General features: G+C 42.8%; 1 protein-coding gene across 2 annotated transcripts in view; it reads left to right on the top strand.

Annotated features, from left to right (window-relative positions):
* Window positions 1–1,128: 1,128 nt before the first annotated feature.
* The window catches only part of eloa (elongin A), a 71,442-nt gene continuing 44,716 nt past the window's right edge, over window positions 1,129–27,854 (top strand). For both annotated transcript variants that reach the window (XM_068006520.1, XM_068006519.1), the window contains exons 1-2: window positions 1,129–1,218; window positions 27,577–27,633. In XM_068006520.1, coding sequence (XP_067862621.1) covers window positions 1,144–1,218; window positions 27,577–27,633 — 132 coding nt within the window. In that variant the 5' untranslated portion in view covers window positions 1,129–1,143. The remainder of the gene's footprint in view (window positions 1,219–27,576; window positions 27,634–27,854) is intronic.

The following is a 27,854-nucleotide window of genomic DNA, read 5'->3' as shown; positions in this document are numbered from 1 at the left end:
TTGGTAGCTCAGCCATAAAGATCAGTAATGGTCCCAGGTTCGATTCCCCAGTCTGTGCTTAGTTAGCTAAGTTCAGCTGAGGTGGTAATGTGGGTGCTACAATTGGCATCAATGTCCTTGGGTTAAAGAGGGGACAATCATCCAGGAATACCACTCCACATTGCTATCCATTGACGTCTGCTTGAAGTGTGCAGGTGTGGATTTCAGTAGAGGGACAGGATTGGGCTATGCTATGATGCCGTGCAGTAAATTGCCTCCTTGCCTGGGCTCACACATGGAGATTGGTCATTTGGGCAAGGTACTTCAGGGCATTGATGCCCATGGAACCCTATTCCCGGAGGGAGCCAACACCGTCAGAATGGGAGCAAAGGGAGTAAATTGGGGGAAATGTATGGATAAAAAAAGTATTTTTATATGAAGATATATAATCTTTCTATGAACAAAAGCCAGTCTCATCCCCTTGAGATAAATCTTCTCAAGAACAAGTACTTCTCTTAAAAGCACCGTCGTCGACATGTGAGCCTCCCATTAATCTCTATGTCAGGATTCCTATTCGTAGCTTTGTTTTTATAAAACTTTTTTTCTCCTTTAGGTAGACTACATCCCAATGATCTAAGATAATCAACTTTGAGCAAGTTTGTTATATATGTCAAATCTATAATTTTCCATGTCCTGTAAACAAAATAACAGGGAGAGCTGCATTCTATATCTTACTCTTCTTAAAATCAAATAGTTTAATAACAATTTTATCATGTAAAAAGTTTTATATTAGTTATTAAAGAGAAAATATGAACGTATTTTACAAGAACAATTCCTGTTAAAACAAATAGTAATATAAAATTAATACGTTCAATCGACTGTACTTAATTGTTTCCATTCTGTGCGAACATCAACACTATTTAGTCTAATGGAAGTTAGCAATTCTCTAATTTTATATACTTGTAAATTTTCGTTATGCCACATGATGAACTCTTCACAGCGTCATAACCGATTTCTTCCACAAGCTGGAAGTTGCTGATCGACGTGTCAAAACAAAATGGCGATCGTGAATAAGGTATATTAACTACAATGGACACAAGTTCAGTTCCAGGTTGAATGCGCGTAAGTACTTCCGGGTGGTTGCTGGGCCAGAAACGGTGGATCATGGCTGCTGACGGGGTGCAGGAGCAGGTTTTAAAGCTGCAGTCTCGCTTGTCAGAGACCCAGGAACCCAAGAAGGTAAAGAATCGCCAGTAGCAGGGCCTCTAAATCACCTCGGGGATCGGCGGTGAGGGTAAATCTCAAGGAACGCAGTAATAAATCTACCATGAAAAGACATTTGACTAACATCTGGGAAACTAGTGATCGATCTATCGAGTATTGATAAATAATCAATCAAACCATCGGGAACCAGGAAGTCAGAGGCCAGGAGTCGTGCGCTGGAACGTTTATCTTTTATGCGAAGTGTTAATGAGCTTGTTTTATTATCTTTTATGTATTCGGTTTCTGTTTATAAAAATGTATAATACGTGTGTGAGAGAATCTCCACTCTGGTGTAGGAAAGTGATGACATTGCATTCTTTGAACATCTCAGGAATCCCGATTGAAGAGAATGGGAGTAGTTTTAAAAAAAATAAATGATGACAGTGAGTTTAAGAGAATAGAAGTGTTTTGCTGTCACTTTGACTTTAAATGTAGTACTTGATTTTATTTGCAAACCATCAGGAACCATCTAGACTTTCTGCTGGAATTAATTCAAAATAATTTTAAGAGATGGGTAATGAATAATTGTCAAGTGGTAGGCACTGGTTACTGTAAATGCACATAATGTTAGCAGATAATTTCTGAACATTGCTGCTTTTGTGGATTTCCCAAAGCAACTTCAGTTACATGTAAAGGGAGTAGTATGTGGAACTTTCTCTTGGCCTTGTTGATTGATTGAATTCTGCTGAGTCAGTTTGTATTGAATTACTAGCTGTTATATTAATGCTGCCGGTTCTTCAATCATAATTGTAGAGCAAACAGGCACACCTTCTGTTGCTAGGTTTAAAGGGCTATTGTCCTTTGTTTAGAGAAAGTGAGAAGCAAGGTGATGTTACAATAGTAGTTTACCACAGTTGGACCTGTCTGAGATCTGGCAGAACGTGAAGCTTCTGTTCAAAGAAAACAACTTTTTTAAGTTCTTAAAACTGTGTGTTGCAAATGTTATAGTGGATTTTCATTGCTGTCTTCATTTTGGATTCTCTGATGGGACTTTGTTTATATTTCAGGGGTTTCTAGTTGTCAGAAAATGTTGACTGTTGGAACCCCTTTGAAGTTGCAGTGCCTTGTTTGATTTGTCAGGCTTATTTACACATAATGTTCTAATAGTTACCTAACCCTAAAATACACCATGTGCAGACTGCATCCTGCTATAGATTAGCATGTATAAGCCCTGCTTTGCCAAAAGATGCTGTAAAATAAGGCAGAAAAATCAAATTGGGCCTAGATAAATTTAATGTAAACTGAACTTAATCTGCCATTGAAAGGGTAACATTTTATAGTGATCCTGTTGTTGCTTCTGCTCAGTCCTGATCCCCACTGCTGTGCAGGACAGCTGGGAAACTTGGAGCCAAAATGTACTTTTAGGATTTCTAAGATGTCTGCATCTATGCTCAAAACCAGCTGGCCATTTTGGAGAAGTACCAGTAATTTGTAAAGGGCCTTGAATCATTACAGTTTCATACAACAGAACGTGGTGGTTAGCTGACTGCTGGGGGTAGCCCTGCCATTTCCATATAGCCTTGATTTGTGAGGCCATTTTGACTGCTTGTTGTATGTTATTTTGAATAGCCACTCTGGTATTTGCTCCACGAAACAGTTATTTTTTAAAATTCAGTCTCAGGATGTGAGTGTCGCTGGCAAGGCTGGCATTGGTTGACTACCTCTAGTTGTCCCTGATAAGGTGGTGGTGGGCATTTTTTTCTGTAGTGGTTTGATCCAACTGAGTGGCTTGCTAGGCCACTTAAGAGGGCATTTAAGAGCCAATCATGTTTGTGTGGGATGAGAGTCACATATAGGCACAGGTAAGGACTGCAGGTTCCCTTCCTTAAAAGACATCAGTGAACCAGTTGGGTTTTTACTACAATCTGACGGCTTCATGGACACTTTTTTTTACTGAAACCAGCTTTTTACTTCCAGATTTAAAAAAAAACTGAACTCACATTCTCTGGATTAATCGTCCAGTAACATAACCACTATGCTACCATACCCGTAACGGACATTGTAGGTTCGACTTGCAGACTTGGTGCTCTTGACATGGATGCTGGGTGGTTTCCACTTGGAGAGAGGTCAGCTTGGCTCATTTGGTAGCACTCGCCTCTGAGTTAGAAGATTATGGATTCAAATCCAACTCCTAGGACCTGAGCACATGATGACATGTCAGTGCAGCACTGAGTGCTGCATTGCCAGATGAGACATTAACCTGAGACGTGTTGCCTGTTCAGGTAAAAGTTTCCATTTATTATTTTGAAGAAGCACAGGGAATTCTGGTTTTCATGGTGTACATTCCTCCTTCAATCAAAGCCACCAAAAACAGATGATCTAGTCATTCATTTGCCTCTCCTCCATCATCCAGTTGGGTGGGACTGCCCTCGCCTGGTTCCATTCTTAACAATCCAGTCATAGCCAGAGAATCACGTGCAATGGCTTCTCTTCCCGCTCCCGCACCGTTGCCATCCTTGGCCCCCTCCTATTTCTCATCTACGTGCTGTCCCTCAGCAACATTGTCCAAAAACACAATGTCAGGTTCCACACGTATGCTAATGACACTCAGCTTTATCTCACCAACACCTCTCTCGACCCTTCTGCTGTCTCTGATTTATCACACTGCTTTTCCATGCAAAAATTTCCTGCAATTAAATATTGGGAAGACCGACGTCGTCATCTGTGGTCCCCGCCACAAACTCCATTCCCTAGCCACCAACTTCGTCCCTCTCCCTGGCCACTGTCTGAGGCTGAACCTGACCATTTTTAACCTTGGTCCTTTTTGACCCCGAGATGAGCTTCTGACTGTATATCCACTCCATCACCAAGACCGCCTACTTCCACACTTGTCTGTCTCTGCCCTGCCTCAGCTCATCTGCTGCTGAAAACCCCCTCCATGCCTTTGTTACCTCTAGACTTGACTAGTCTGATGCTCTCCTGGCCGGCCCCCCATCTTCCATCCTGCATAAACTTGAGCTCATCCAAAACTCTGCTGCCTGTATCCTAACTTGGACCAAGTACCGTTCACCCATCACCCCTGTGCTTGCTGACCTACATTGGCTCCCGGTCCGAGTACGCCTCGATTTTAAAATTCTCATCCTTGTGTTCAAGTCCCTCTATGGCCTCGCCCCTCCCTATCTCTGTAACCTCCTCCAGCCGTACAACCCTCCGAGATCTCTGCACTCCTCCAATCCTTGCCTCATGCGCATCCCTGATTTTAATCGCTCCACCATTGGCGGCTGTGCGTTCAGTTGCCTAGGCCTTAAGCTCTGGAATTCCCTCCCTAAACCTCTGTGCCTCTCTTCCTCTCTCTCTCCTTTTAGACGCTCTTTAAAATCTACCTCACCAATCCTAATATCTCCTTACGTGGCTCATCGTCAAATTTTGTTTGATAACCCTCCCGTGAAGCGCCTAGGGACCTTTTTCTCTGCTAAAGGTGCTATATAAATGCAAGTTGTTGTTTATGGATCATTGCTATGTGCAAATTAACATTTGTGTTCGCCGACAGAACAGCAGTGATTACATTTGCGGGGGCGGGGTGGGGGGGGGGCGTGTAGCGTGTAATCTATAGGTTGTAAAGTGCTTGCGGATGTCCTGTAGGTGTGATAGTGATATATGCACAGGTTCTTTTTTTCGCAACCTGTTACCTTTGCCAGTCTTGCCCCTCGTAATAATATTTGATTTCAGAGAGGTGTTGCGAAACTTCAGGGAGAAGTTCTGTGTGCCTGATTGACTGGGGATAATGAATGCCGTACCAAGACCTAGAGGAGGGGAAAAATATATATATTTAGAAATTCTATGTAATGTGAAAATATTTTGACTAGGTGTTGTGATATCAGCTTTCAATTCTGCACAATGCAAAGTACCCAGTGAAGGGTTTCCTCAAGGGTTTTGACACTGTTTGGTTCCTTTTTTATTATTGGATACTTTTCTAAATATAAATGCTCAATAGTTATTCACATGTGAATTCTCGTCCACAAGGAATTCTTCTGCAGCTGTGTTCCTACGACTGCTGATTGAAGAATTACAGTTCCCTGTATAGATTGTGCAGGTGGGGTCTAGACAAACATCTATCTGGTCCAAGAATAAAATTCCTTTGCATTATTCCATTCACTCCAATTTTTTAATAGGATTTCTTCCTAATTGGTGAACAGCTCGAAACAGTGGAGGTCCAAAGAGACTTAGGGGTCCATGTACATAGATCATTAAAATGTCATGGACAGATTCAGAAAATAATCAAAAAGGCTAATGAAATGCTGGCATTTATACTTAGAGGACTAGAATGCAAGGGGGTAGATGTTATGCTACAGCTATACAAAACCCTGGTTAGAATCATAGAAATTTACGGCACAGAAGGAGGCCATTTGGCCCATCGTGTCTGTGCCGGCCGAAAAAGAGCCATCCAGCCTAATCCCACTTTCCATCTCTTGGCCCGTAACCTTGTAGGTTATGGCACTTCAAGTGCATATCCAACTAAATGTGATGAGGGTTTCTGCCTCTACCATCCTTTCAGGCAGCGAGTTCCAGGCCCCTACCACCCTCTGGGTGAAAAAATTTCTCCTGAACTCCCCTCTATTCCTTCTACCAATTACTTTAAATTTATTTTTTTTTCAAAAAATATACTTTATTCATAAAATTTGCAGCAATACATACAATACAGTTGTCATATCACATTCCAAATGTATACAATACAAATCATACAATTTGCAGGTTACATCAAGTACAGTTCAATGAACACATTGGACATATTTACAGTTCATGACACTCTAGGGTGCCTCATTGCATTACACTCAATACAGATTATTGATAACAGGTACGTTACAGATTCTTTACAGGTTCATTACAGATTCATTACAGTTACATTACATCAATTCAAATTTTACATTCTGCCCGAGGGGGCTTTTCCCTGATTGCAGCCCCTTGGTATACAATGGCGGGAAGGCTCTAAACGGTTGCCTTTCCCCAAAGAGCCTTTGCGGCGGCCGCACCCATCCTCAGTGCGTCCCTGAGCACGTAGTCCTGGACCTTGGAATGTGCCAGTCTGCAACACTCGGTCGAGGACAGCTCCTTGCACTGGAAGACCAGCAAGTTTCGGGCAGACCAAAGGGCGTCTTTCACCGAGTTGATGGTCTTCCAGCAGCAGTTGATGTCTGTCTCCGTGTGCGTCCCCGGGAACAGCCCGTAGAGCACAGAATCCTGTGATACGGAACTGCTCGGGACGAACCTGGACAGATACCACTGCATCTCTCTCCAGACCTTCTTTGCAAAGGCACATTCCAGAAGGAGATGGCTGACGGTCTCGTCTTCACCGCAGCCTCCTCGGGGTCAGCGCGCGGTGGCGCTGAGAGTCCGGGAGTGCATGAAGGATCTGACAGGAAGGGCCCTTCTCACCACCAGCCAAGCTAGGTCTTGGTGCTTGTTTGAAAGCTCTGGCGATGAGGCGTTCTGCCAAATGACATTGACAGTTTGCTCGGGGAACCAACCGACAGGATCCACCATCTCCTTTTCCCGCAGGGTCTCGAGGACGTTGTGTGCGGACCACTTGCTGATCGCCTTGTGGTCAAAGGTGTTTTTCTGCACAAACTTTTCCACGAAGGACAGGTGGGGCGGAACGGTCCAACTGGATGGAGCGTTCCATGGCAGCGTGGCCAGGCCCATCCTTCTCAACACTGGGGACAGGTAGAACCTCAACACGTGGTGACACTTTGTGTTTGTGTACCGAGGGTCTACGCACAGCCTGATGCAGCCGCACACAAAGGTGGCCATCAGGATGAGGGCCACGTTGGGCATGCCTTTCCCCCCTTTCCATTTTTGATCTCCAGACAAAGCGGAAGATGGCTCGGGTGACTGTCACGGCGCAGGAGCGAGGTATGGGCCAGACCTGCGCCACATACAGCAACACCGAGAGCACCTCGCACCTGATAACCAGGTTCTTGCCCACGATCGAGAGGGATCGTCGATCCCACAGTCCCAGTTTCTGCTTAACCTTGGCAATACGCTCCTCCCAGTTTTTGATGCACGTCCCGGCCCCCCCGAACCAGATCCCCAGCACCTTCAGGTAATCCGACCTGACGGTGAAGGGGACAAAGGATCGGTCGGTCCAGTTCCCAAAGAACATGGCCTCGCTCTTGCTACGATTTACCCTGGCCCCCGAGGCCAGTTCGAACTGGTCGCAGATGCTACATAATAGGCTTGTCAGCAAAGTTGAATCCCATGGAATAAAAGGGGCAGTGGCAGCATGGATACGAAATTGGCTAAGAGACAGGAAACAGAGTAATGGTGAACGGTTGTTTTTCAGACTGGAGGAAGGTATACAGTGGTGTTCCCCAGGGGTCGGTACTAGGACCACTGCTTTTCTTGATGTATATTAGTGACTTGGACTTGGGTGTACAGGGCACAATTTCAAAATTTGCAGATGACACAAAACTTGGAAGTGTAGTGAACAGTGAGGAGGATAGTGATAGACTACAAGAGGACATAGACAGGCTATTGGACTACATACACTGTGATTCAAGGGAAATACTTGGAGGGAGAAATTTTTTCTGCTTTAAATGCTGAACTTTGCTCTCCCAATTATTTAGTTGGTAAAGGTAATGAGTATAATGTACCGGATGTGATTCCTGGTCTGTGACGAGTTAACTGAGTCAGCAGTAGGGGGATACTACAGTTGCCCCCAGCACCCTGAGCTGGGGAGGACAAAAAGCAGCCAGGGTGTCTGCTTGTGATTGCTATCCAAACACCCCAACAATTGGTGTCCATGAAGCAATAGCTTAGTACCTTCAGAAGAGAAGGGAAGAGAAATGAAGGACCTTTGCTGTCCAATTTACGTTTAGAACCTTTCTGGACCGCTGTTCAAAATGTGTGATTGTTCACTCCAAATCTAAATGCATGGCAGTCCTAAACTTGTCCTTGGGCCTATGTCTGTTCCTCTGTGCAATTACATAGAATTACACAGAATGTAAAGCACAGAAACAAGCGATTCGGCACAACTGGTCCACGCCATTTATGCTCCACACAAGCTTCCTCCCACACCTCTTTATCTAAACCTATCAGCATACCCCTTTATTCCTTTCTTCCTTTCTCCCTCATGTGTTTATCTAGCTTCCCCTTAAATGCATCTATGCTATTTGCCTCGATTACTCCTTGTGGTAGTGTGTTCCTCATTCTAACCACTCCCTGGGTAAAGATGTTTCTCCTGAATTCCTTATTTTGTTTATTGGTGACTATCTTATATTTATGGCCTCTAGTTTTGGTCTCCCCCACAAGTGGAAGCACCTTCTCTACATCTACCTTGTAAAACCCCATCGTAACCTTAAAGAACCCTATCAGGTCACCTCTCAGCCTTTTTTCTAGAGAAAAGAACCCCAGCCTGTTGAATCTTTCCTGATAGGATTAACATCTCAGTTCTGGTATCATCCTTGTAAATCTTTTTTGCACCTTCTCCAGTGCCTCTCTATCCTTTTTTATAATAGGGAGACCAGAACTGTTCACAGTACACCAAGTGTGGTGGAACCAAAGTTCTCTGCTTTTCAATTCTATCCCTCCAGAAATGAACCCCAGCGCTTTGTTTTTTTTTAATGGCCTTATTAACCTGTGTCGCTACTTTTTAGTGATTTGTGCATCTGTACCCCTAGATCATTTTGCTCCTCTACCCCATTTTAGACTCTTATTTCCCAAGGAGTATGTGGCCTCCTTATTCTGCCTATCAAAATGCACCACCTCACACTTGTCTATATTGAAATTCATTTACCAATTATATGCCTATCCTGCAAGTTTATTAATGTCTTCTTGTATTTTGTCGCAGTCTTCCTCGGTATTAACTATTCTCCCCAATTTGACGTCATCCGCTAATTTTGAAATTGTACTTCCGATTCCTTAGTCCAAATCATTTATGTAAATAGTGATCAACAGTGGTCCCAGCACTGATCCTTGTGGAACACCACTTCCCACCTTTTGCCAGTCTGAGTAACTACCCTTAACTCCTGCTCTCTGTTTTGGCTGCCAGGAGATGCAAGAGCAGCCTCGCTTGACTTATCCTCCAGTGCCTCAGTTTTACTCCTTGATCCCTTCTCATGGGTTAACTGTGATCCATGCCTCACACACTGGGGATTCACAGGAATGACTCTGTATCTCACCCTATGTGTCAATGCGCTCACAACCAGGTTGCCTTTGTCAAGCCTTTTAAATTATCACTATGTCTTCCTGTTTGAAATTAAAGTGCCTCCTAGGCTTTCCAGTTTGAAATAGCAATTGCCTTGACACATCTCCATGTGGAAAGACAATCTATAAGTTATAGAAATCTTGTTAGTGTGTTTATTCTAATGAGAGTTTTGCATTTTCAAGCAGTGTTGAGTACCAGGAGTGAGTGATGTAAGTTGAGGCCTGCCATTACACCCAATGCTAGTAGTCCTTGTTTTTCCTAGGAGCGAACCCTGGGAACTCTGCAGGAAAACAGTAAACAGCTATTTTAAGCCTTGGGCTGAGTGATCAGGCTGTATGCTCCTTTCCAGTTTGCAAGGCAAGTAGTTCTGTGTAGTTGGTCAGTAAAACTATTTATACCATTAGATGGGTGGAAGTATCCGTTCCTCTCCACCGTGCTGTAGAATTATCTACATTCACTAGGAGAGAAGGCAGAGTGATTTGTTATCGGGAGAGAGGCTGCTGTCCTGCCTTTCCTCTTTGCCAGTTGTGAAGTGTTATAGGTGGAGAATTCGGAAAAGACTGCTTGCTTCCCTTTTGGTTTGGAAATGGGACACGAGGTCTTGGGAGCAAAATCTTTAAATTTTTAAGCTTGTAATGGCGTCAGGTGTGCGGTTGTGAAAAGGACTGCATATTTTTATTTACAGAATTTTGTGCAGCTGTTTTGTATTTTTAAATATTTAGTTTTATTTTTGCGGTGTGGTAGAAATATTATGTAAACAGAGGATCTGTTCTGTCAATCACGCTACCATCAATGATGTCCTGATTGGCGGTGCTGTGTTTCCTGTTTGTTCCTGGGGGTTGGTGTGGGTATCTGACACCCTTTAATGGCGAGAAGTTACTGGCAACTGGAGCCAGGAAATATAATCTGCCTTCGACTTTCTCGTTATTGTAAACAAATACAAAAATCTTCTTTTTAAAAAATTAGAACATGAGTATGTGTTGGATAATCACTTGTTTTGAAATCAATTTAAGGTCTATTCTTGATGTTGGTAAACTTGCTGTCCTATCTGAGGTGACCAATAAGTATCTATTGTGTCCCTGTTCCTGTTCTGCTTACAGGAATTAATGCTATGGACATTTTCCATTATCCGGGGTTTGATTGTGGTGATAGTTACTTGTATACAATTTCCCACTGAGAGTTCATGAATGATCTTTGGACTCATTTAAAGCAGCAATAAGTGTGCTTTGAACAGTTCTTTTTCATTCTCAGCTCAAGTGGTGTGCTCTAAAGAAGGAGAAGAAAAATTGATTCAGAAATAAGTTTTAAAATTGTAATTCTGAGTGTTTTTTGGTGGGCATCGCTATTTTTCCTATTCCAAAAGATAAAACTCCTTGTGCTTTTAAAACTTACTAATACTAGTCACCACATTTCTGAATAAGCTAAGATAGCACAGATGTTCATTGGTCCAGATATAGATTGAATTATCCGTGAATCTTTCGTCACTTGATATCAAATGCAACTCATTTATGTTGAGGTAGCTGCCCTCCGTGGTTGTTATTTTACATTGTATGAACTAATAAGGGACAGTTCATGATTTTTTGATACATTTCCGAATTTTAAAATATTTAATTTCCCTCTTTCCTCTCCATCCTTCACCAGGGGCCAGTTGATGCCGGAGAGCTTGCTTTAGCCAAAAGGATGAGATGCTTGATGTTGAGGCTTCTTTACAAACCCTGTCAGGCTGCGCAGTGACTGGATAACAAGACTGTGAACCTTCCTCACTCCCCATCTCCCCTCCCCCTTTTACTCTGAACCTTCCCCATTTACAGAATCCTGCTTTAGTGAAATATATTACCTAGTGACTTAAGTAAATCTAACACTCTGAGAGGAGCAGGCACAATCCTGCCGGAGCTGTTCATTCCATGATGTGTAACAAATTTAGTGTACAGGTCATGTATAATAAGCAGGCCATAGTTGTGCTTTATCTTTAATTCTTAAAACATTGAGCATAGTGTTTGTTCTCACTGTACAGAGTTCCTGTTTATTCAACAAAGGTTAGTGTTATATTCTCAATAGCTGCCTCATCTGCTCCATCCTGTAATTTATTTGTTTGTATTCCTTTGGAGCTTAATAGTATTTTGAAAATGCTTTAATTACTTGCCCATGGTCAAAAAAAAGTTGCTCGTTTTATAAACTTGGTAACATGATCGAGAATTTTATATCCAAGGCCTTAGACAATTTGACTGAGGAGCTGCTGTTGAAATTTCAGGAACTGTAAGCCTGCAAAATGTAGCAATAGAAAACTTCTGCTTTTGTGGGGTGGGGAGGAGAAAGGGGAGAGAGAGTGGTTGGTTGAAGCAATAGGTTAGCTTTGTGCCCCTCACATTTGTGATCTAATTTTGAATCCGCCCAGGCTGATGGGATGAAAGTCTCCTATGTTTGTTACAAGGACCTGATGTGAAATGAGTTTAGGCAGTCTCCGCCTATCTTAAATTAGGAGTATGTCTTATTTGCCGTTACTTGTTCTCCAGAGGTAATTTATTCTATTTTTTTTCATTGAAATGTACTATTTTATAAGCTTACTCTTAACTCAGCAGGTCCCAGGTACAGTGACAGATTTGTTAGAGGGCAATCTGGGATTGAATTGACAGCTGGTATTTCTTACATTTGTTTTCCTGTGGGTTGGTTCCTCCCATTACAATCCAGCTGAGATCAGAAATTTGGTGTAAGGGGAATAGTAGGTATGCACATAATTACTTTTTCATGGACTTGATGTGTTTGTTTACTGATGCCAGAGGTTGCCAAGATGGAGAATCACTTGCTTTCTTTTTGCCAAATTTGTCCTTTCTAATCCTCAGAACATTCACTTGTTGAAGCACAGTTTTATGGCTGCTGGTCACGTTCCAGTACCTTTCTTGGGAGTCCATTATTTGTGTGTGAGCCTACATAATGAGTGGCAGCAGGCTATTTGACTGCAGCAGAGGTGTGAGAAGAGAGCTCATAGCTGAGCCTCATCCTGTCCTCACCTAACATTCATATTCTCACTTACCGCAGAGCTCCCTGGATATTAATCAGGAGTGGGAAGGCAGGCCAATTCTCCCCTCCCCAACCGACAAGCCAAACGTAGTGTCCCTATTGCTGCAGCAGCTGAGATCAGCTAACTTGGTACAAAGCAGGGATTAAACCTGGGATGCTCCTGGTCTGTATAACTTGGTTATTCATTGGATAAATTCGTTAAACCATTTGAGGAGCTGACTAACATCACCTAAAGCCGATTCATGATTTTGGAAAGTCTGATGAATATGCTGTAAAGTCATTTTTTGTTGCCTGCACTTTAATGTTTTCCCTTTTTCCCTGCAACTGTCCCAGCCAAGTTGTAACCACATTTCCATGCTCTGTTGGGAGGGTGTGCATCTCCACAGGCTCTGTGAGTACTGTTCATTAGTCAGCCCACAAGCTTATTCTTCCTTTCTCAAACAGCTCCGGCTGAGTCTAGCAGGTTTGTTACCAGGATAATCTTAAGTGTAAATGTTGGTTGATAACTGGGTTTTGAACTTGAGTCTCCCATTATAGGGCTGTACTATAGTTACTGGGATATACTATGCTGTCAATATTTAATCTCTTGTTAATAATTAAATTGGTTTTGTGTTTTCAATACTTTAACCAAAGGGCATTGAATCATCACCAGTTTTGCAGTCATATGTGTTTTTTGTTGTCAGTTTTCTCTTTTCCTCCCCACCCCATTCTGCAGGCATTGACTTGTGCTCAAGTGATCACTCTCCATGTGTGCGCCCAGGCATTGTGTTTATAGAATGGTTAGAGCCATAGAAAAAATACAGCACAGAAGTGGGCCATTCGGCCCATCGTGTCCGCGCCGGCTCGAAGAACAACCAGGTGCCCATTCTAATCCCACCTTCCAGCACCCGGTCCGTAGCCCTGCAGTTTACAGCACTTTAGTTGCAGGTCCAGGTACTTTTGAAGAGTTGAGGGTCCTTGCCTCTACCACCATTTCTGGCAGCGAATTCCATACACCCACCACCCTCTGGGTAAAAAAGTTTTTCCTCATGTCCCCTCTAATCCTTCCGCCAATCAGCTTATATCTATGTCCTCTAGTTCTTGAACTCTCCACTAGGGGAAACAGGTACTTCTTGTCTACTCTATCTGGGCCCCTCATAATTTTGTACACCTCAATCAAGTCACCCCTCAGCCTCCTCTGCTCCAAGGAAAACAACCCTAGCCTATCCAATCTCTCCTCGTAGCTGCAATTTTCAAGCCTTGGCAACAGTTACAACACAGGAGGAGGCCATTCGGCCCATCGAGCCCATGTCAGCTCTTTGTAAGAGCAATCCAGTTAGTCCCTTTCCTCTGCTCTTTCCCCATAGCCCTGCAAATTTTTTCCGTTCATGTATTTATCCAAATCCTTTTTGAAAGCCATGATTGAATTTGCTTCCACCACCCTTTCAAGCAGCGCATTCCAGATCATAACTACTTGCAGTGTTTAAAAAAAAAAGCTTTTCCTTAAGAGTTTAATGGGCAATTAAAGTGAAAATCCAGCAAGTTCTTAAAAATAATGGGGAGGCTAAGGACGAGATGCCGTTTGCCAGCAGTCTATTAGACTGTGTGTTATTACAGTTGAGTCTGATGCTTTGCTAATCTGCTTCAACAATGGTCTGGAAAATTGCACATTTCTGTGTAAAGATTTTCTTTTCACCTTTTAATTCTTTTTGTGATTATCTTAAATTTGTGCTCTTATTACCATCTCACTGACCAGTGGAAACAATCTATCTCTATTTTATCTTAATCCTTCATAGTCTTGAAGACCTTTTATCAGGTCACCCATTAACCTTTTCAGATCTTGTGAGAAAAGTTCTAATTCTCAGGTTTCTCTTTGTAACTGTGACCCCTGATCCTGGTAACATCCCAGTATTCTACGCTGCAACTTTGCTATTGCTTTTATATCCTTCCTGCAGAAGGGTGCTGGAACTCTAAAAGAGAGCTGCCATCTCTGGTTGTGACGTGACACGTGTATTGACCTGTTGCCATTCTGATTGTTCCCTTTTGGTTGTCTTCTGTTACTTTGTGCAGACTTCCTGTCTGCTCTCCAAGCCCTTTTGACTAGTGGTTTGTGGTATTAAGTGAATTTGTTTGATGTTTGGTGTATGGCGCTGAAGTCCATAGCTTGCTGTGAGCAGCCATAGGAATTTACACACCTGTGTGCAGAAGCAAATTGCCCCATAGACCACAGCAAGGATCATTCTGTTCATCATTTGCTGTGTAGCCTGAACAGGAATGATCACAAACTACAAACATGCTTGTGGATGGCAATTAGAGAGCGAGCACTTGGAAGTGAGATAAAGATGTGTTTTGTTTTAGCATTAGGAACTGCTTTCAACCAGTGCACTATTCTTGGAACATAAAAAGATTTCTTAAATAGTCAGTGAAAAGTGATATGAAGCCGTGCACTGTCTATTTAAAAAATCTTCAGTAAATCTGTAACTTTATGCATGGCATTGATGAACAGTGCTGGAAATGTATATTTTATTGTAGATTCTGAAAAATCTTTCTACTGCAGCGTGACTGGGAAATCTACCTCAGGTATGGGGGTCCCTGTTACAGATCAGGCTTTTTCCAACTCCTTTTTCTTCGTGACTGGCTTGATGACAGTTTTCATAAGTAGACCACCTCAACTACAAGCCGAAATCCATATCTTTCATTCTCTGCCATTCTGACACAATGTGACCCAGGTCTGACTGAACCCTTAATGAGGTAAATTATTTATTTATTGGAGAGCACGCAGGCTGCTCAACACTGCGAATTCAGATGATGGAAAGTAGCATGTTAACGCATTGTACAGGCACAACTATGGTTGAGATTGACTTAAAAAATAAAATGATTCACAAAAGCAAAACCATAGGCAAGGTACTATACAGCCCAATCAGCAATTTACACTATCCGTTGTGTTGACTGTTTAAAAGAGTCCGTAGTTCTGTCAGCACAGTCTCCGGTACATTAACACTGCTTACAGTACTCTATCCCCCTCAGCCTGCAATGGCATAATGAACAGAAACTGAAGAACGCTGGAAGATTGCTGTATTTTGTAAAAATATTTTCCATTTTGAAATGCATGCAATTTTTTTGGAAGAAATCAGGCTACCAAACTGTTAAGTCTTAACACCTTGATAACCAGTTGAGCTAATGGATTGTTGTAGCCAGACATTCGGAGTAACAGCCTGCTTCTTTTTCCACCGCTGTATATTTATAATGGCGTTGCTTCGATAAACGTGAACAGTTACTTCATAGTTGTATGCTTTTGTCTTTTAAATAATTCACTCCACATTTACTGAACTGTTAATCTTGGGGAATGGTCCATAAACTTGGGTTCGGTCTTCTCTGCTCCAAAATTTCATTGTCATCTTCCCAGCCTGTGGGCAGAGGATTAGTATGCAAATTGTGGAAGAGACTCTGATTCCCATCACCTGAAGGGAATGTTTTTCTCCTGACAGAGGTACCCAAGAGCAACAAATTCTCCTCTCTCTCGTTTGTGATGCTGTGCCTTCAGGTAACCGTTCAACATAGAGACGCTTACACCAGGACCAGCAATAACAATGGTCAGGAGCTTTCACAGGCATAATGATTGCAAATTGCATTTTTTTGACTGCTCTATCACGGAGGGATATGCAAGTAGTGAATTCCATAGATCAAAGTGTGTTCCCTAGCTGTGAATCAAAGTGTTAATGAGCAGGCTTTTCAGTTTCCAGTCAACTGCTGGAGTCCATTTTAGACCTTAGTTACTACCACTTTGAAAAGGCTTCACACACAAGAGCATTTTGTACTAGTCAACTGAAAGGAATGTACTGGGGGAAAATGCTTCCTAATATTGTGTCATTCCATTGGTAACTCGGGAGGAATTGATGCAGTCTTACACCAAGTAAATTGCATTGATATTTTGGGGACACTCCCCGAACAGGACAAAAAATTCCATTAAGGGATTCGCCTACAGACTTCTAAAATAGATGCATAACCATTTGAGAAATAGGCTTTGCATTTTGCAACACGAATTTTTCAACTTTGTACTTATTTAAGGTAATTTTGAAATAAAGCAGTCATACCACCAATTACTTTACATTGCAAAAAGTGGAAGGTGCTGCCAATCTGTGTTAAAATTAGAATAGCTCAGTCCACTCATATGCTGTGCCAGAGAGAGGATTTGTGCCCTTGACTTTCCTCATCTGACTTTCCTAATCCAGACTGACCTGTTAATGGAAGGTGTTGAGCAGAAGACCTCTCCCAGAGGATGGGATGGGATTAACAGAGGTTGCCTGCCTGCCAGGAAATGACATGTATGGTGGTTGAAATTTGGAGAAGAATTGGTGAGGAGAATTCAAATAAATAAAATCACATTTCTTTTGACTGAAATTGGGCAATGAATTGGCGGTGGTATCCAAGAAGAATTCTCTGGGATATATCCTTTGATCAGAACAATATGGAGGAGTAGTGAATAGGTCTATGTGTAACAGAGCAACAGCAAAAGGTTAACCTGATGTTGCAAGTATCAAAGGCAAGGCCTCATGAACAAAAGATTGCAACTTGTGCCTTAAATTATAGAGTACACAGGAATTTGATTGAAGATTCTTCTGACCATTTTCAATATTCCAAGGTTCAACATGATATTGAACCTCGAGGCATAGCTATTTCTTGACATAAGCACCTTGAGATGTTTTTCTATATTAAAGCCGCTTTATAAATGCAAATTGTAGTTCTAGGCCCTGAAAGAATTTGTGGCATAGAACATGCAGCATTACCAGGTTGTTATTTTTCACTTTTCACTGTGTTGTATTTATTCGCATTGTATTTGATGCTGCAACTTTTTAGTAAGGGGAATGAATAGGAAGTGATTTTGTACATTGAATCCTGTAGCAAGATTTGGTAATGTTTGGAGTTGGTTATGTGTTCAATCCAGTAATCTGTGTGCTGCTGTTGGGACATCTGGAGGTATCAGTACTATAATGTAATGTGCTAAACCCATTGACTCATCTGTTTTTTGTTGAAATTTCATTTAAAAAAAACTGATAGTATAGGGGGATGGGTGAATTGTGCCTATTTGTCACCCTCAAGATGATGAGTGTCAGGTGGATGCTATTTTTGCCATTTGGGCAACTGTACCATGTCAGAGTGGCTGTTTATAGCTGGCATCAGCAACTACTGAATGTGGGATTCCCATAGATGGAGGCTGATGTCAGTGCAAGTTCAGCCATTCCAGAGTTCTCTGCAGGAACATCGGCAGCTTGCCATATATGGTATCAGAGCAGCTGTGCTTCTGTACTTTCTGCACACTCTCCTTGTGGCAGCTTTGCTATCTAACCGGCAGCAAGACACACAAACAGCTGTTGAAGAGTTTGGACTTAACCAGCTGGCTTAGACAAGTCAGAGCATTTTATTTATGATGGTGTTGGCCTTGGATCAGTGGTCACTCATGCCTCTTGAGTCAGAAGTTGTGGGTTCACGTCCAACTCCAGAGGCTTGCATACAACATCCAGGCTGGCACTTCAGTGCAGTACTAAGAGAGTGCTGGACTGTTGCAGTGTTGTCTTTCGGATAAGATGTTAAACTGAGGCCCTGTTTTCCCCCTCAGGTGGACGTAAAAGATCCCATGGTACTATTTGAAGAAGAGCAGGGAAATTCTCCACAGTGTCCTGGCCAATATTTATCCCTCAACCAACATAACCAAAAAACAGATTATCTGGTCATTATCTCATTGCTGTTTGTGGGACCTTGCTGTGAGCAAATTGGCTGCTGCATTTACCACATTGCAACAGTGATTTCACTTCAAAAAGTACTTAATTGGCTGCAAAGTGCTTTGGGACGTTCTGAGGTCGTGAAAGGCGCCATATAAATGCAAGTCTTTCTTTCTCTGCGTTTTAATTCTCTGAAGAAGAGTTCCTCAGAGGTGATGAATGTTTTTAACTTATTGATAAGAGCAATGGCAATTTTCTCTTGGATTTCTAAATTAAATTGCTGCATTTTCTAATAAGAGCATATCTCTTATCGTTTTGAGAGTAAATACACTGCCCAGTGTGGAACTGAACAGTACAGACTGGGAAAGTCCTGGGTTAACTGATCTATGACCGTGAGAGGGATGCTTCTATTGACATTAGTGCTGCTGTGCTAAGGAGAGAAAGTCAGCCAAGATTACTGGTTCTGAACGCTATCCAGTGACACCTGCTTTAAAAAGTGCTATTCTGTGGCTATCTGGTGAGGACAGGATGTTCCTCATGGTCAAATGACCTGCTGATATTCCTTGTTTAGTCTCTCGCATGAAGAATGACCACTTGGGCATGGGTCAGGGAAATAATTGGCACCCATTGAACTGTGCCCTAATATGAATAAGCTGGTATCTGTGTGTGGGGGTGGGGAGAAGAGGATGTCAAAATAAAATCTGTAGGAAAGTTTTATATTATCTCGTGATCGCATGCGCTTCCTGTTGTCACACTATTGCTTCCTGTTGTCACACTATTGCTTCCTGTTGTCACACTATTGCTTCCTGTTGTCACACTATTGCTTCCTGTTGTCACACTATTGCTTCCTGTTGTCACACTATTGCTTCCTGTTGTCACACTATTGCTTCCTGTTGTCACACTATTGCTTTCTGTTGTCACACTATGGTCATGACTTGTAACACTTGGCAATGCCTGATTTAATGTTTGGCTATATTAACGAGTAACATTGTAATACCTATTAACATTACCATTTTTCTTGCCTTTCATTCTTCGCACCACTGGGGGTGCTGTGGTGTGAGTCACCTTCATCTACTGGCCATTTTATTTTTGCATTGTTTTTCCTAGGGTAAGCTTTCTTTTTCACTTAAATTCCTTTCCCTTTTGTTCTGCACCTAACTTTTATTTACTCCTAAACCTGCAGGTAGCTTTTTTTATTCTTTATCATCCAGTGCCTGTTGCTCCCTCTCCTTTTATACTGTTAACTCTGCTCCTTGTCATGGACCTGCTCCCCAACCCCTCTGGTGCTTGCTGCCTCCCTGTGTCAGACCCATAGCCTCTCATCCTATTCTTTAATCTTTGGAACTTTTTAGCCACACTTTGCCTGGTGCCCGAGTTCACTCCCTCAGGGCCACCTCTTATGCCTCTCAGCACCATTTCCACCCTGGCCTACTTTTTCCTGACTCAACTATATATGTTGTCTTTGAACTCAATCCCACAATGAAGTCCCAAACAGAAGCACACTTCTTCAGAGCTCCTAGAATCAAATAGAAACAATTATCTAATTATCTTGTTTCTTCTGCCATATTAAACTGTGTTTGAGGTCTAATCCTTTCACAGAAAATTTATTAAGATAATGTCAGCATTATTAACAGATACTGGTATTTCATGAGGCTGCACTGGTAGTTAAATGACTGGTGTAAGGGTGTGCGAAGTAACAAATGGAAATAAATAGAGGTTAGATATCAACTGCGCAGGTCTATGGAATGTGAAAAAAAGAATAGCTCAACTCCTCTGGAATTAGTGAGATCATCCCAATTTGGGACCCAACTCTGCTGTATCCTAAACATCTTCTCAAATTTTCTATGACATGAGAAACAAATATTTTAACACACACCTCAAGGCTTTTGATAAAATCGCTACTTTTACTTGATACATTTTCAGGACCTTGACTCACTTTGTCCAACAATGCGACAGGAGATCTGTTTGTATGTATAAAACCCACAAATGTGTGCAGTTTAATTTACTGTCCATATAGTGTGAAAATTATAATTGCAATTTAACTAATAAGCCACTTTCTAGCTTCTTTGAATTGGACAGCACAATACGAGTTGACTATGTAGGGCCGATTCCATGAGGGTATGCTGACAGATTATACCCTGCATTCTGGGAGTGTGCTTCGGTGTATCAGGCAAATGGGTCTGTGTGCGCTCAATTTGTGAGGCATTGAGTTCCATAATATTAAAATTTAGTTGAAGTTTGGAGGCCTTGCACAGATTGTGTGAGAGACCCATTAGAGTCCTGAAATAAATGCTAATGGGTCCCATGCCAATTTCCGCAATTCTTACCTTCTCATTCTTTCAGTGCTGTTTGCCTGTTTAAAATGGTCGCTGCTGGGATTTCCTACTCTGCCCTTCAGAAGTTTGATTCTTAAAAGGATGGATGATAGTTTTACAGCATTTCAATTTCTCTTTTTAAAACTTTTTATATAGCTGATTCTGGATTATCTTTTTGGTGCATTACTTCTGCTGTTGCTGCATTTTTGCACTGGAAAACTCCTTTTTGCCACAGCACTGTTGCTGACAGCATCTGCCTCATGAGCAGTAATGACAGTGTTCAGCAATTCCATAGGGCCTTCCAATAGCGACAACAACTTGCATTTATATAGCGCCACTAATGTAGCAAAACGTCCCAAGACGCTTGACTGGAGTGATTATCAAACAAAATTAGACACTGCGCCACATAAGGAGATATTAGGATAGGTGCCCAAAAACTTTGTCAAAGGGTTAGGTTTTAAGGAGCATCTTAAAGGAGGGGAGAGAGGTGGAGGAGTTGAGAGAAGGAATCCCAGAATTAGGGCCTAGACATTTGAAGGCATGGCCGCCAATGGTGAAGTGATTAAAATTGGGGGTGCTCAAGAGGCCAGAATTTGAGGAATGCAAAGATCTCGGAGGGTCGTAGGGCTGGAGGACGTTACAGAGATAGGGAGGGGGCGAGGCCATGGAGGGATTTGAAAACCAGAATGAGAATTTTAAAATCAAGGCGTTGTAGGTCTGCGAGCACAGGGGTGATGGGTGAACGGAACTTGGTGTGAGTTAGGATATGGGCAGCAGAGTTTTGGATGAGCTCAAGTTTATAGGGGGTGGAAGATGGGAGGCCAGCCAGGAGAGTGTTGAAATAGTCAAGTTGAGTGATAACAAAGGTATGGAGGAGGGTTTCTGCAGCAGATGAGCTGAGGCAGGGGCGGAAATGCATGATATTACGGAGGTGGATGTAGGCGGTCTTGGTGATGGAGCAGATATGTGGTTGGAAGCTCATCTTCCGGTCAGATAGGATGTCAAGGTTGCAAACGGTTTGGTTCAGCCTCAGAGCAGAGGGGAAACCTACTTATTCTTGTCTCTTGAGCCACGTATATGGACCTAGGCCATCTCACAAGAGGGTGGGACTGTCACAGAAGTTATGCCATCCACCACAAAGACTCCCATGTTCATTGCTGTGAAGGCTATCGCCGCTCTAAATCTTCACGTGTGACCTGATCCTTTTAAGCAACTACTGCTGACGTTTGCTACACCGGTCAGTCTTTAGTTCATCATTCGACGAAGCATGTGTTTACTAGGGGAAACACTTTCCTCTCTGATAAACAGGCAACAGCACAAGATTGTGCACTGCTGTACCAGGTGATAGGCTTCTCAAAAGTGCAGGGCAGACGGGTAGTGAACAGGGCCCTGAGTGACAAGCCCATGACACACATGGATAGGTGTCAGATCACAGGAGCAGAATTATGCAAGTTAATGCACGATACCCAGCAATAGTCATGATGCCTTCATTTTGCAGCAGGCCACTGTGCCACCACCATTGAAGGAGAAGGCAGATTGAACGCACACTGCTAGGGTGACCAAGGCTACCCATTGGAGCCCTGGCTGATGGCCTCTGTGAAAAACCCCTGAACCGGGGTTCTGATACAATGAAGCTCACTGCTCCACCTGAATTCTGGTGGAACATACAGCTGGCGTGTTGAAGTGGAGATGCCAATATTTGAACAGACCAGGGATTATTGTTCTATAGCCCTGAAAAGTTGGAAAACATTGGAAAAAGTTACCTGCATTTGCTGTATATTGCATAATTTTACTATCCAGTGAGGGGAAGCCATTCAGCCTGAAGCCTTTGCAGCAGAGGTGTTAAAGGAAGAAGGAATGGTTGTGAAGATTGGTGCATTATTTATTGATTGACGGGACTTCTATTTAAATCTAAGTGTGCTCCAGCATGAACAATCCTGTGGTCTTCTTCATAAGATACTGGCCCTCAAACAACCTGCTCTGCCTAATCACTGCCCCTACTGTCATACCTGCCTATAACTCATTGCCTGCTCCATCAGTGTGTCCCTTTTGAAAATAAATCTAAACATTACATTCCAAATATAGTGCAACCAGTTTTTCTCTCCTTCAGTTCTGTGTATGTGTTGTTGTTGTTTTTTGCTTGTTGTTAGTGAGAGGGTATACTGTGTGGCACCTCCTACCCAGTTTTGTGCCTTCCAAGTGCTACCTCAGTGGGAGGAGTAAGTATGATGGTAGCTTGCTTCTCCTCAATGGGATTTTCTGAACAGGTCTGTGGCATGGTATCTCCTTGTGCTGGGTCCTCAGATGACCTATTACTGGCAGCACTTAAGCACCTCTGCTGACTGCTCTTGTCCACTACATGCTACTTTTTCAATCCAGTGAGGGAGGGGTCTGGGATGGATTGGGCAGATGTGGCATTACCCTGGGAGGGAACTGCTTCATCCATGCCTCTTGTATCCTGGGGGCTAGGTATCCCTTGCAGATAGCCAGGTATTTATGTGGAAACAGACCACTGGCCACTGCTTACGTGTGTGAAGCCTGCCATCAGGGTTCTCTCAAGATAATTCCCTAACTTTAATAAGTCACAAATGAGTAGTTGCTGTAATTTGGAGCTCCAGGTGTTAAAAGCCGCAGTAACAACATCTGTGCTTGGATGTCTAGGGGCTCTTTTTGTAGATGGCTATGAAATTGCCGCTTGCTGCATGGTGGACCACAGGTTTCCCAATCTATCTCTCATGACTGCACAAATATCTGAGCAGCAATTCTGCACAGTCTTCAACATATCATGCAAATAATCTCTGAACATTTTCAAAGGAATGCAGAAAGAGCTTCTTGTTAATGGTCCTCTATAAGTAGCCCCCATAAAGCAATAATCCATGGACCCTGCATCAAAGGAGCATTTGCTGCTGGACCTTTGTTGGCCTTGCTTGCTGCTGTTTGCCACCTTAACTTGCTCCTCATTACTTTGTTGTGTACTTCACTAGGTGCTCCTTCCTGACCCCCTTATTTCAATTCCACCCCCCTCCCCCATATCTGAGATGGTGGCTGCATGGTGAGGAATGCGTGAAGGATGCTCATGAGATGGCCCACCTTCCTGCTCATCTTGGGCATGTTACCTTGAGATGTTTTGACACAGCATCTCCCAAACCCGTGACCTCTACCACCTAGAAGGACAAGGGCGGCAGGCACATGGGAACAACACCACCTGCATGTTCCCCTCCAAGTCACACACCATACTGACTTGGAAATATATTACCGTTCTTTCTTCGTCGCTGGGTCAAAATCCTGGAACTCCCTACCTAACAGCACTGTGGGAGAACCTTCACCAACACGGACTGCAGCGGTTCAAGAAGGCAGCTCGCCACCACCTTCTCAAGGGCAATTAGGGATGGGCAATAAATGCCGGCTTTGCCAGCGACGCCCACATCCCATGAACTGATTTTAAAAAAAAGGGGAAAGGAACATGTGTTAACATGGTGTGTGCTTGAAATGGTTCTGCACACACTCCCAATGCTGCACTGAGTGCTATGCTGCTGCTTTACCTGCGTGTTTATTATGGACATCAACTTAACATGAGTTGTCTAACTGTTGGCAAATTTCCATTGACATTCTTTCTCAGGTCTGAGAATTTCAACTGTTCCCACAACCTGGATGTTGGAGACAACAGTCACTCTATTCACCACCTCCAACCATATATGATACACAGTGGCTTGCTCAGGAGGTTTCCCGTCGACCTCAAATATGACTACCCTCTTCTGTTCCATCCCTTCCAGCAGAACATCTATTTCTTCATTGAAGGGGTAGGTTCTGCCTACTTGCCCATGACCACCTTGAATTCCTGCTGATCCACACGATCACAACAAACGCTAACATTTAATGGGGTAGCGTCCCTTTAAGAATTCCTGCTCTCATTCCTTGCCCTCATTTCTTTAGCTGTCCCTGGACCTGTGACAAACATGCAGGGAGCGCATATTTAATTTTAAAAATAAGCTAACCTCACTGAATTCAGTGAAATATTGCACTCATGCAGAAATTCAAATCCATTTTTGCCAGGATTGAGGAACTGCCCCCTAATATCCCAAACCTGTTATCTTTGTTTTAGGGTAATGTGTAGTTCCTTCATTTTACAGAATCTGAACCTTACCTTGTCTATAATCTTGGATCTTTATCTTAGTATTTTATCCTTTAGGTTTGTTCAGTAAAGGTGACCTTTCTGGCACCGGGATAATTGTAACTTTTTCAATATAGGATTTTTGCTGTCTGATGTGGGTGCCAGTTGTTCTATGTAATGATTAGAGTTGTATAAATTACTTACAACACATAAAAATACACCAGCAGTTTGCGGGAGGGGAGAAAGTGACCCAAAGAGATTTTGGAATATAATGCCTTAACAGAAACATCTCATAGAATTGTATAGCATAGAAGGGGGCCGTTTGCGAATGGTATGTTGGCCTTCATTGCAAGAGGATTCGAGTACAGGAGCAGGGATATCTTGCTGCAGTTGTATGGGGCCTTGGTGAGACCACATCTGGAGTATTGTGTGCAGTTTTGGTCTCCTTATCTGAGGAAAGATATCCTTGCCATGGAGGGAGTGCAACAAAGGTTTACCAGACTGATTCCTGGGATGGCAGGACTGACGTATGAGGAGAGATTGGGTCGACTAGGCCTATATTCACTAGAGTTTAGAAGAATGAGAGGTGATCTCATCGAAACATATAAAATTCTAACAGGACTAGACAGACTAGGTGCAGGGAGAATGTTCCTGATGGCTGGGAAATCCATAACCAGGGGTCACAGTCTCAGGATATGGGGTATGCCATTTAGAACCGAGATGAGAAATTTCTTCACTCAGAGGCTGGTGAACCTGTGGAATTCTCTACCACAGAAGCCAGTGGAGGCCAAGTCATTAAATGTATTCAAGAAGGAGATAGATACCTTTCTTAATTCTAAAGGAATCAAGGGATATGGGGAAAAAGTAGGAACAGTGTACTGAGTTAGATGATCAGCCATGATCATTTTGAATGGCAGAGCAGGGCCGAATGGCCTACTCTTGCTCCTATTTTCTATGTTTCTATTCAGCCCTTCATGTCTGTGAAAGAGCTATCCAATGAGTCCCAGTCCCCTACTCTTTCCCCATAGCCATGCAAATTTCTCCTTTTCAAGTATATATCCAAATTCCTTTCAAAAGTTAATATTGAATCTGCTTCCACTACCACCCTTTCAGGTATCGCATTCCAGATCGTAACAGCTCTGTGTGAACTTTGTTTACACGGAGTCGGGTTAACATTCCAATATCCAATCCATATCCTCTGCTGAAGTTGTGCAGAATTGGTCATTAATTGGATTGGTTTATTTGTGGTATGACAACATTGCCATTCATAGCAACATGCATTTACATCATGTGTAAGGATCATTGTGTGCTGTGGAATGAAGTTGTAGTGTGCCTTCTGTTTATAGAGTAGGTCATGAGATGTTAATGGAGATATTGGCATGAGTCCATCCACACATTTATATTGCAGCACTTATAAGCTCGTCTGGGGATGAAAGTAACCCTGAGAGGTGATTTATTTTTTCCTTTTTTCCTTCAATTTAAAGTCTCAACCGGCCAAGCACCTCACCGGGTAGACAAATGACCCACCCTCCGTGGAATTCTTAAACTAGCTGATAATTGAAGGAAGATGGTCTGGTGAGAACTCTCTCTCATCCCATTTTCCATTCAGTGCTTCCCCACAGCAGAATAGCTGAAGTTGATAACAGTTAAGTGGCGGACATAGCCTGCCTGCTCCTACCACTCCCGTTTGAGCTCCATAACACAGCATCATCATGCTACCTCTTTTTTTAAAGTCAGTATGAGAATAAGTGTGCTATTCAGCAGGTTTACACTGACATGTACATGTCAGAGTGCTGTAAATCGAAAGAAAGAACTTGCATTTATATTGTGCCTTTCATGACCTCCAGACATCCCAAAGCACTTTACAGCCAATGAAATACTTTTGGAAGTGTAATCACTGCTGTAATGTAAGAAATGCGGCAGCCAATTTGTGCACTGCAAGCTCCCACAAACAGCACTAAGATAATGACCAGATAATCTGTTTTAGTGATGTTGGTTGTGGGATAAATATTGGCCAAGGCACTCCCCGGCTCTTCTTCGAATAGTGCCATGGGATCTTTTACATCCACCTGAGAGGACAAATGGGGCCTCGGTTTAATGTCTCATCTGAAAGGCGGCACCTCTGACAGTGCAGTACTGAAGTGTCAGCCTTGATCGTGTGCTCTAGAGTGGGACTTGAACCCACAACCTTCTGACTCAGAGGTGAGAGTTCCACCACTGAGCCACAGCTGCCACCTAATAAAATGTGTTTTTATTGGTACAAACTTGGCACTGCATAAATAGGGTGTTAGTGTAGACACATAGTTGATGCTACAGGGATGAATAATACATTCAGAAATGATGGTCTGAATCTTATGTCTCCTTCAGTGCCCCATGATTGAGAGATATTTCATCTCTGTTTTGCGTTTGGGAATCTTTGGTGTTCATTTTTTATATAACCAAAGATGTACTTTTGGAACGGGGGAGATTTAAAAAAAATCTGCAACAAAGCTTTTATTTTTCCATTAAAATGACTATTGCTTTAGCCCATATAGGCAGACGCATTTAGTTGCATCCCTGTTAGTGTATATCTAATTTTAAAAATAGCAACTGTGATTTGTGCATTTTTTTTAAGTTCAATAAATGCCTCCAAATTTATTTTTTATTATCTTGTATCCGAAATAAATAGCAAAGCTCCCTTTTGGCTTAGTCACTGTCTAGGCTGCTGCATGAAGAATGGGCATTTGTGTAAAATCCCAGAGGGCTGCAGGTGCTTATGGAGTCGTACCCTGGCAACAGCAAGAACATGGGAAATAAACAAATCTGACACTAGCTGTGAGCAGTCCCACATTTTGACTGTTCCTATCTGGCTTGCTTTCAAACTTCACTGTCTCATCTACCCTGAGCCGGAGGTTTTACGAATTCTTTTTTTGTTGAAGTGGCTTATTTTGATAGTATAATCAAATGGCAGTAGTACCCAGATATGTGGTGCATGTTATATGATGAAAGATATGAGCATATGCTCTGAGAGTTAATGTTTTAAATTTTTTGTGTTTTTTTTTTGATCAGCTCCTGAAGACCTTGAAGCGTTTGAATGAACTTCCTATCACTGTGGATATTTTGGTGGTAAGTTACGATCCTTTGATTTTCAGAGTTTTTAGGTGGGAGGTGGTGGGGAGGAGGAGGAGGGGGTGGTGGGGGGGTGGGAGGAGGAGGAGGAGGTGGTGGGGGGGGGGGGTGGGAGGAGGAGGAGGAGGTGGTGGGGGGGGGGGGGTGGGAGGAGGAGGAGGAGGTGGTGGTGGTGGTGGTGGGGGGGGTGGGAGGAGGAGGAGGTGGTGGTGGGGGGG

This window comes from Heptranchias perlo, chromosome 26, assembly GCF_035084215.1.
Source record: "Heptranchias perlo isolate sHepPer1 chromosome 26, sHepPer1.hap1, whole genome shotgun sequence".
Taxonomy (NCBI): domain Eukaryota; kingdom Metazoa; phylum Chordata; class Chondrichthyes; order Hexanchiformes; family Hexanchidae; genus Heptranchias; species Heptranchias perlo.
Note: the sequence above shows the minus strand (reverse complement) of the source record. Positions and strands in the feature narration are given on the sequence as shown.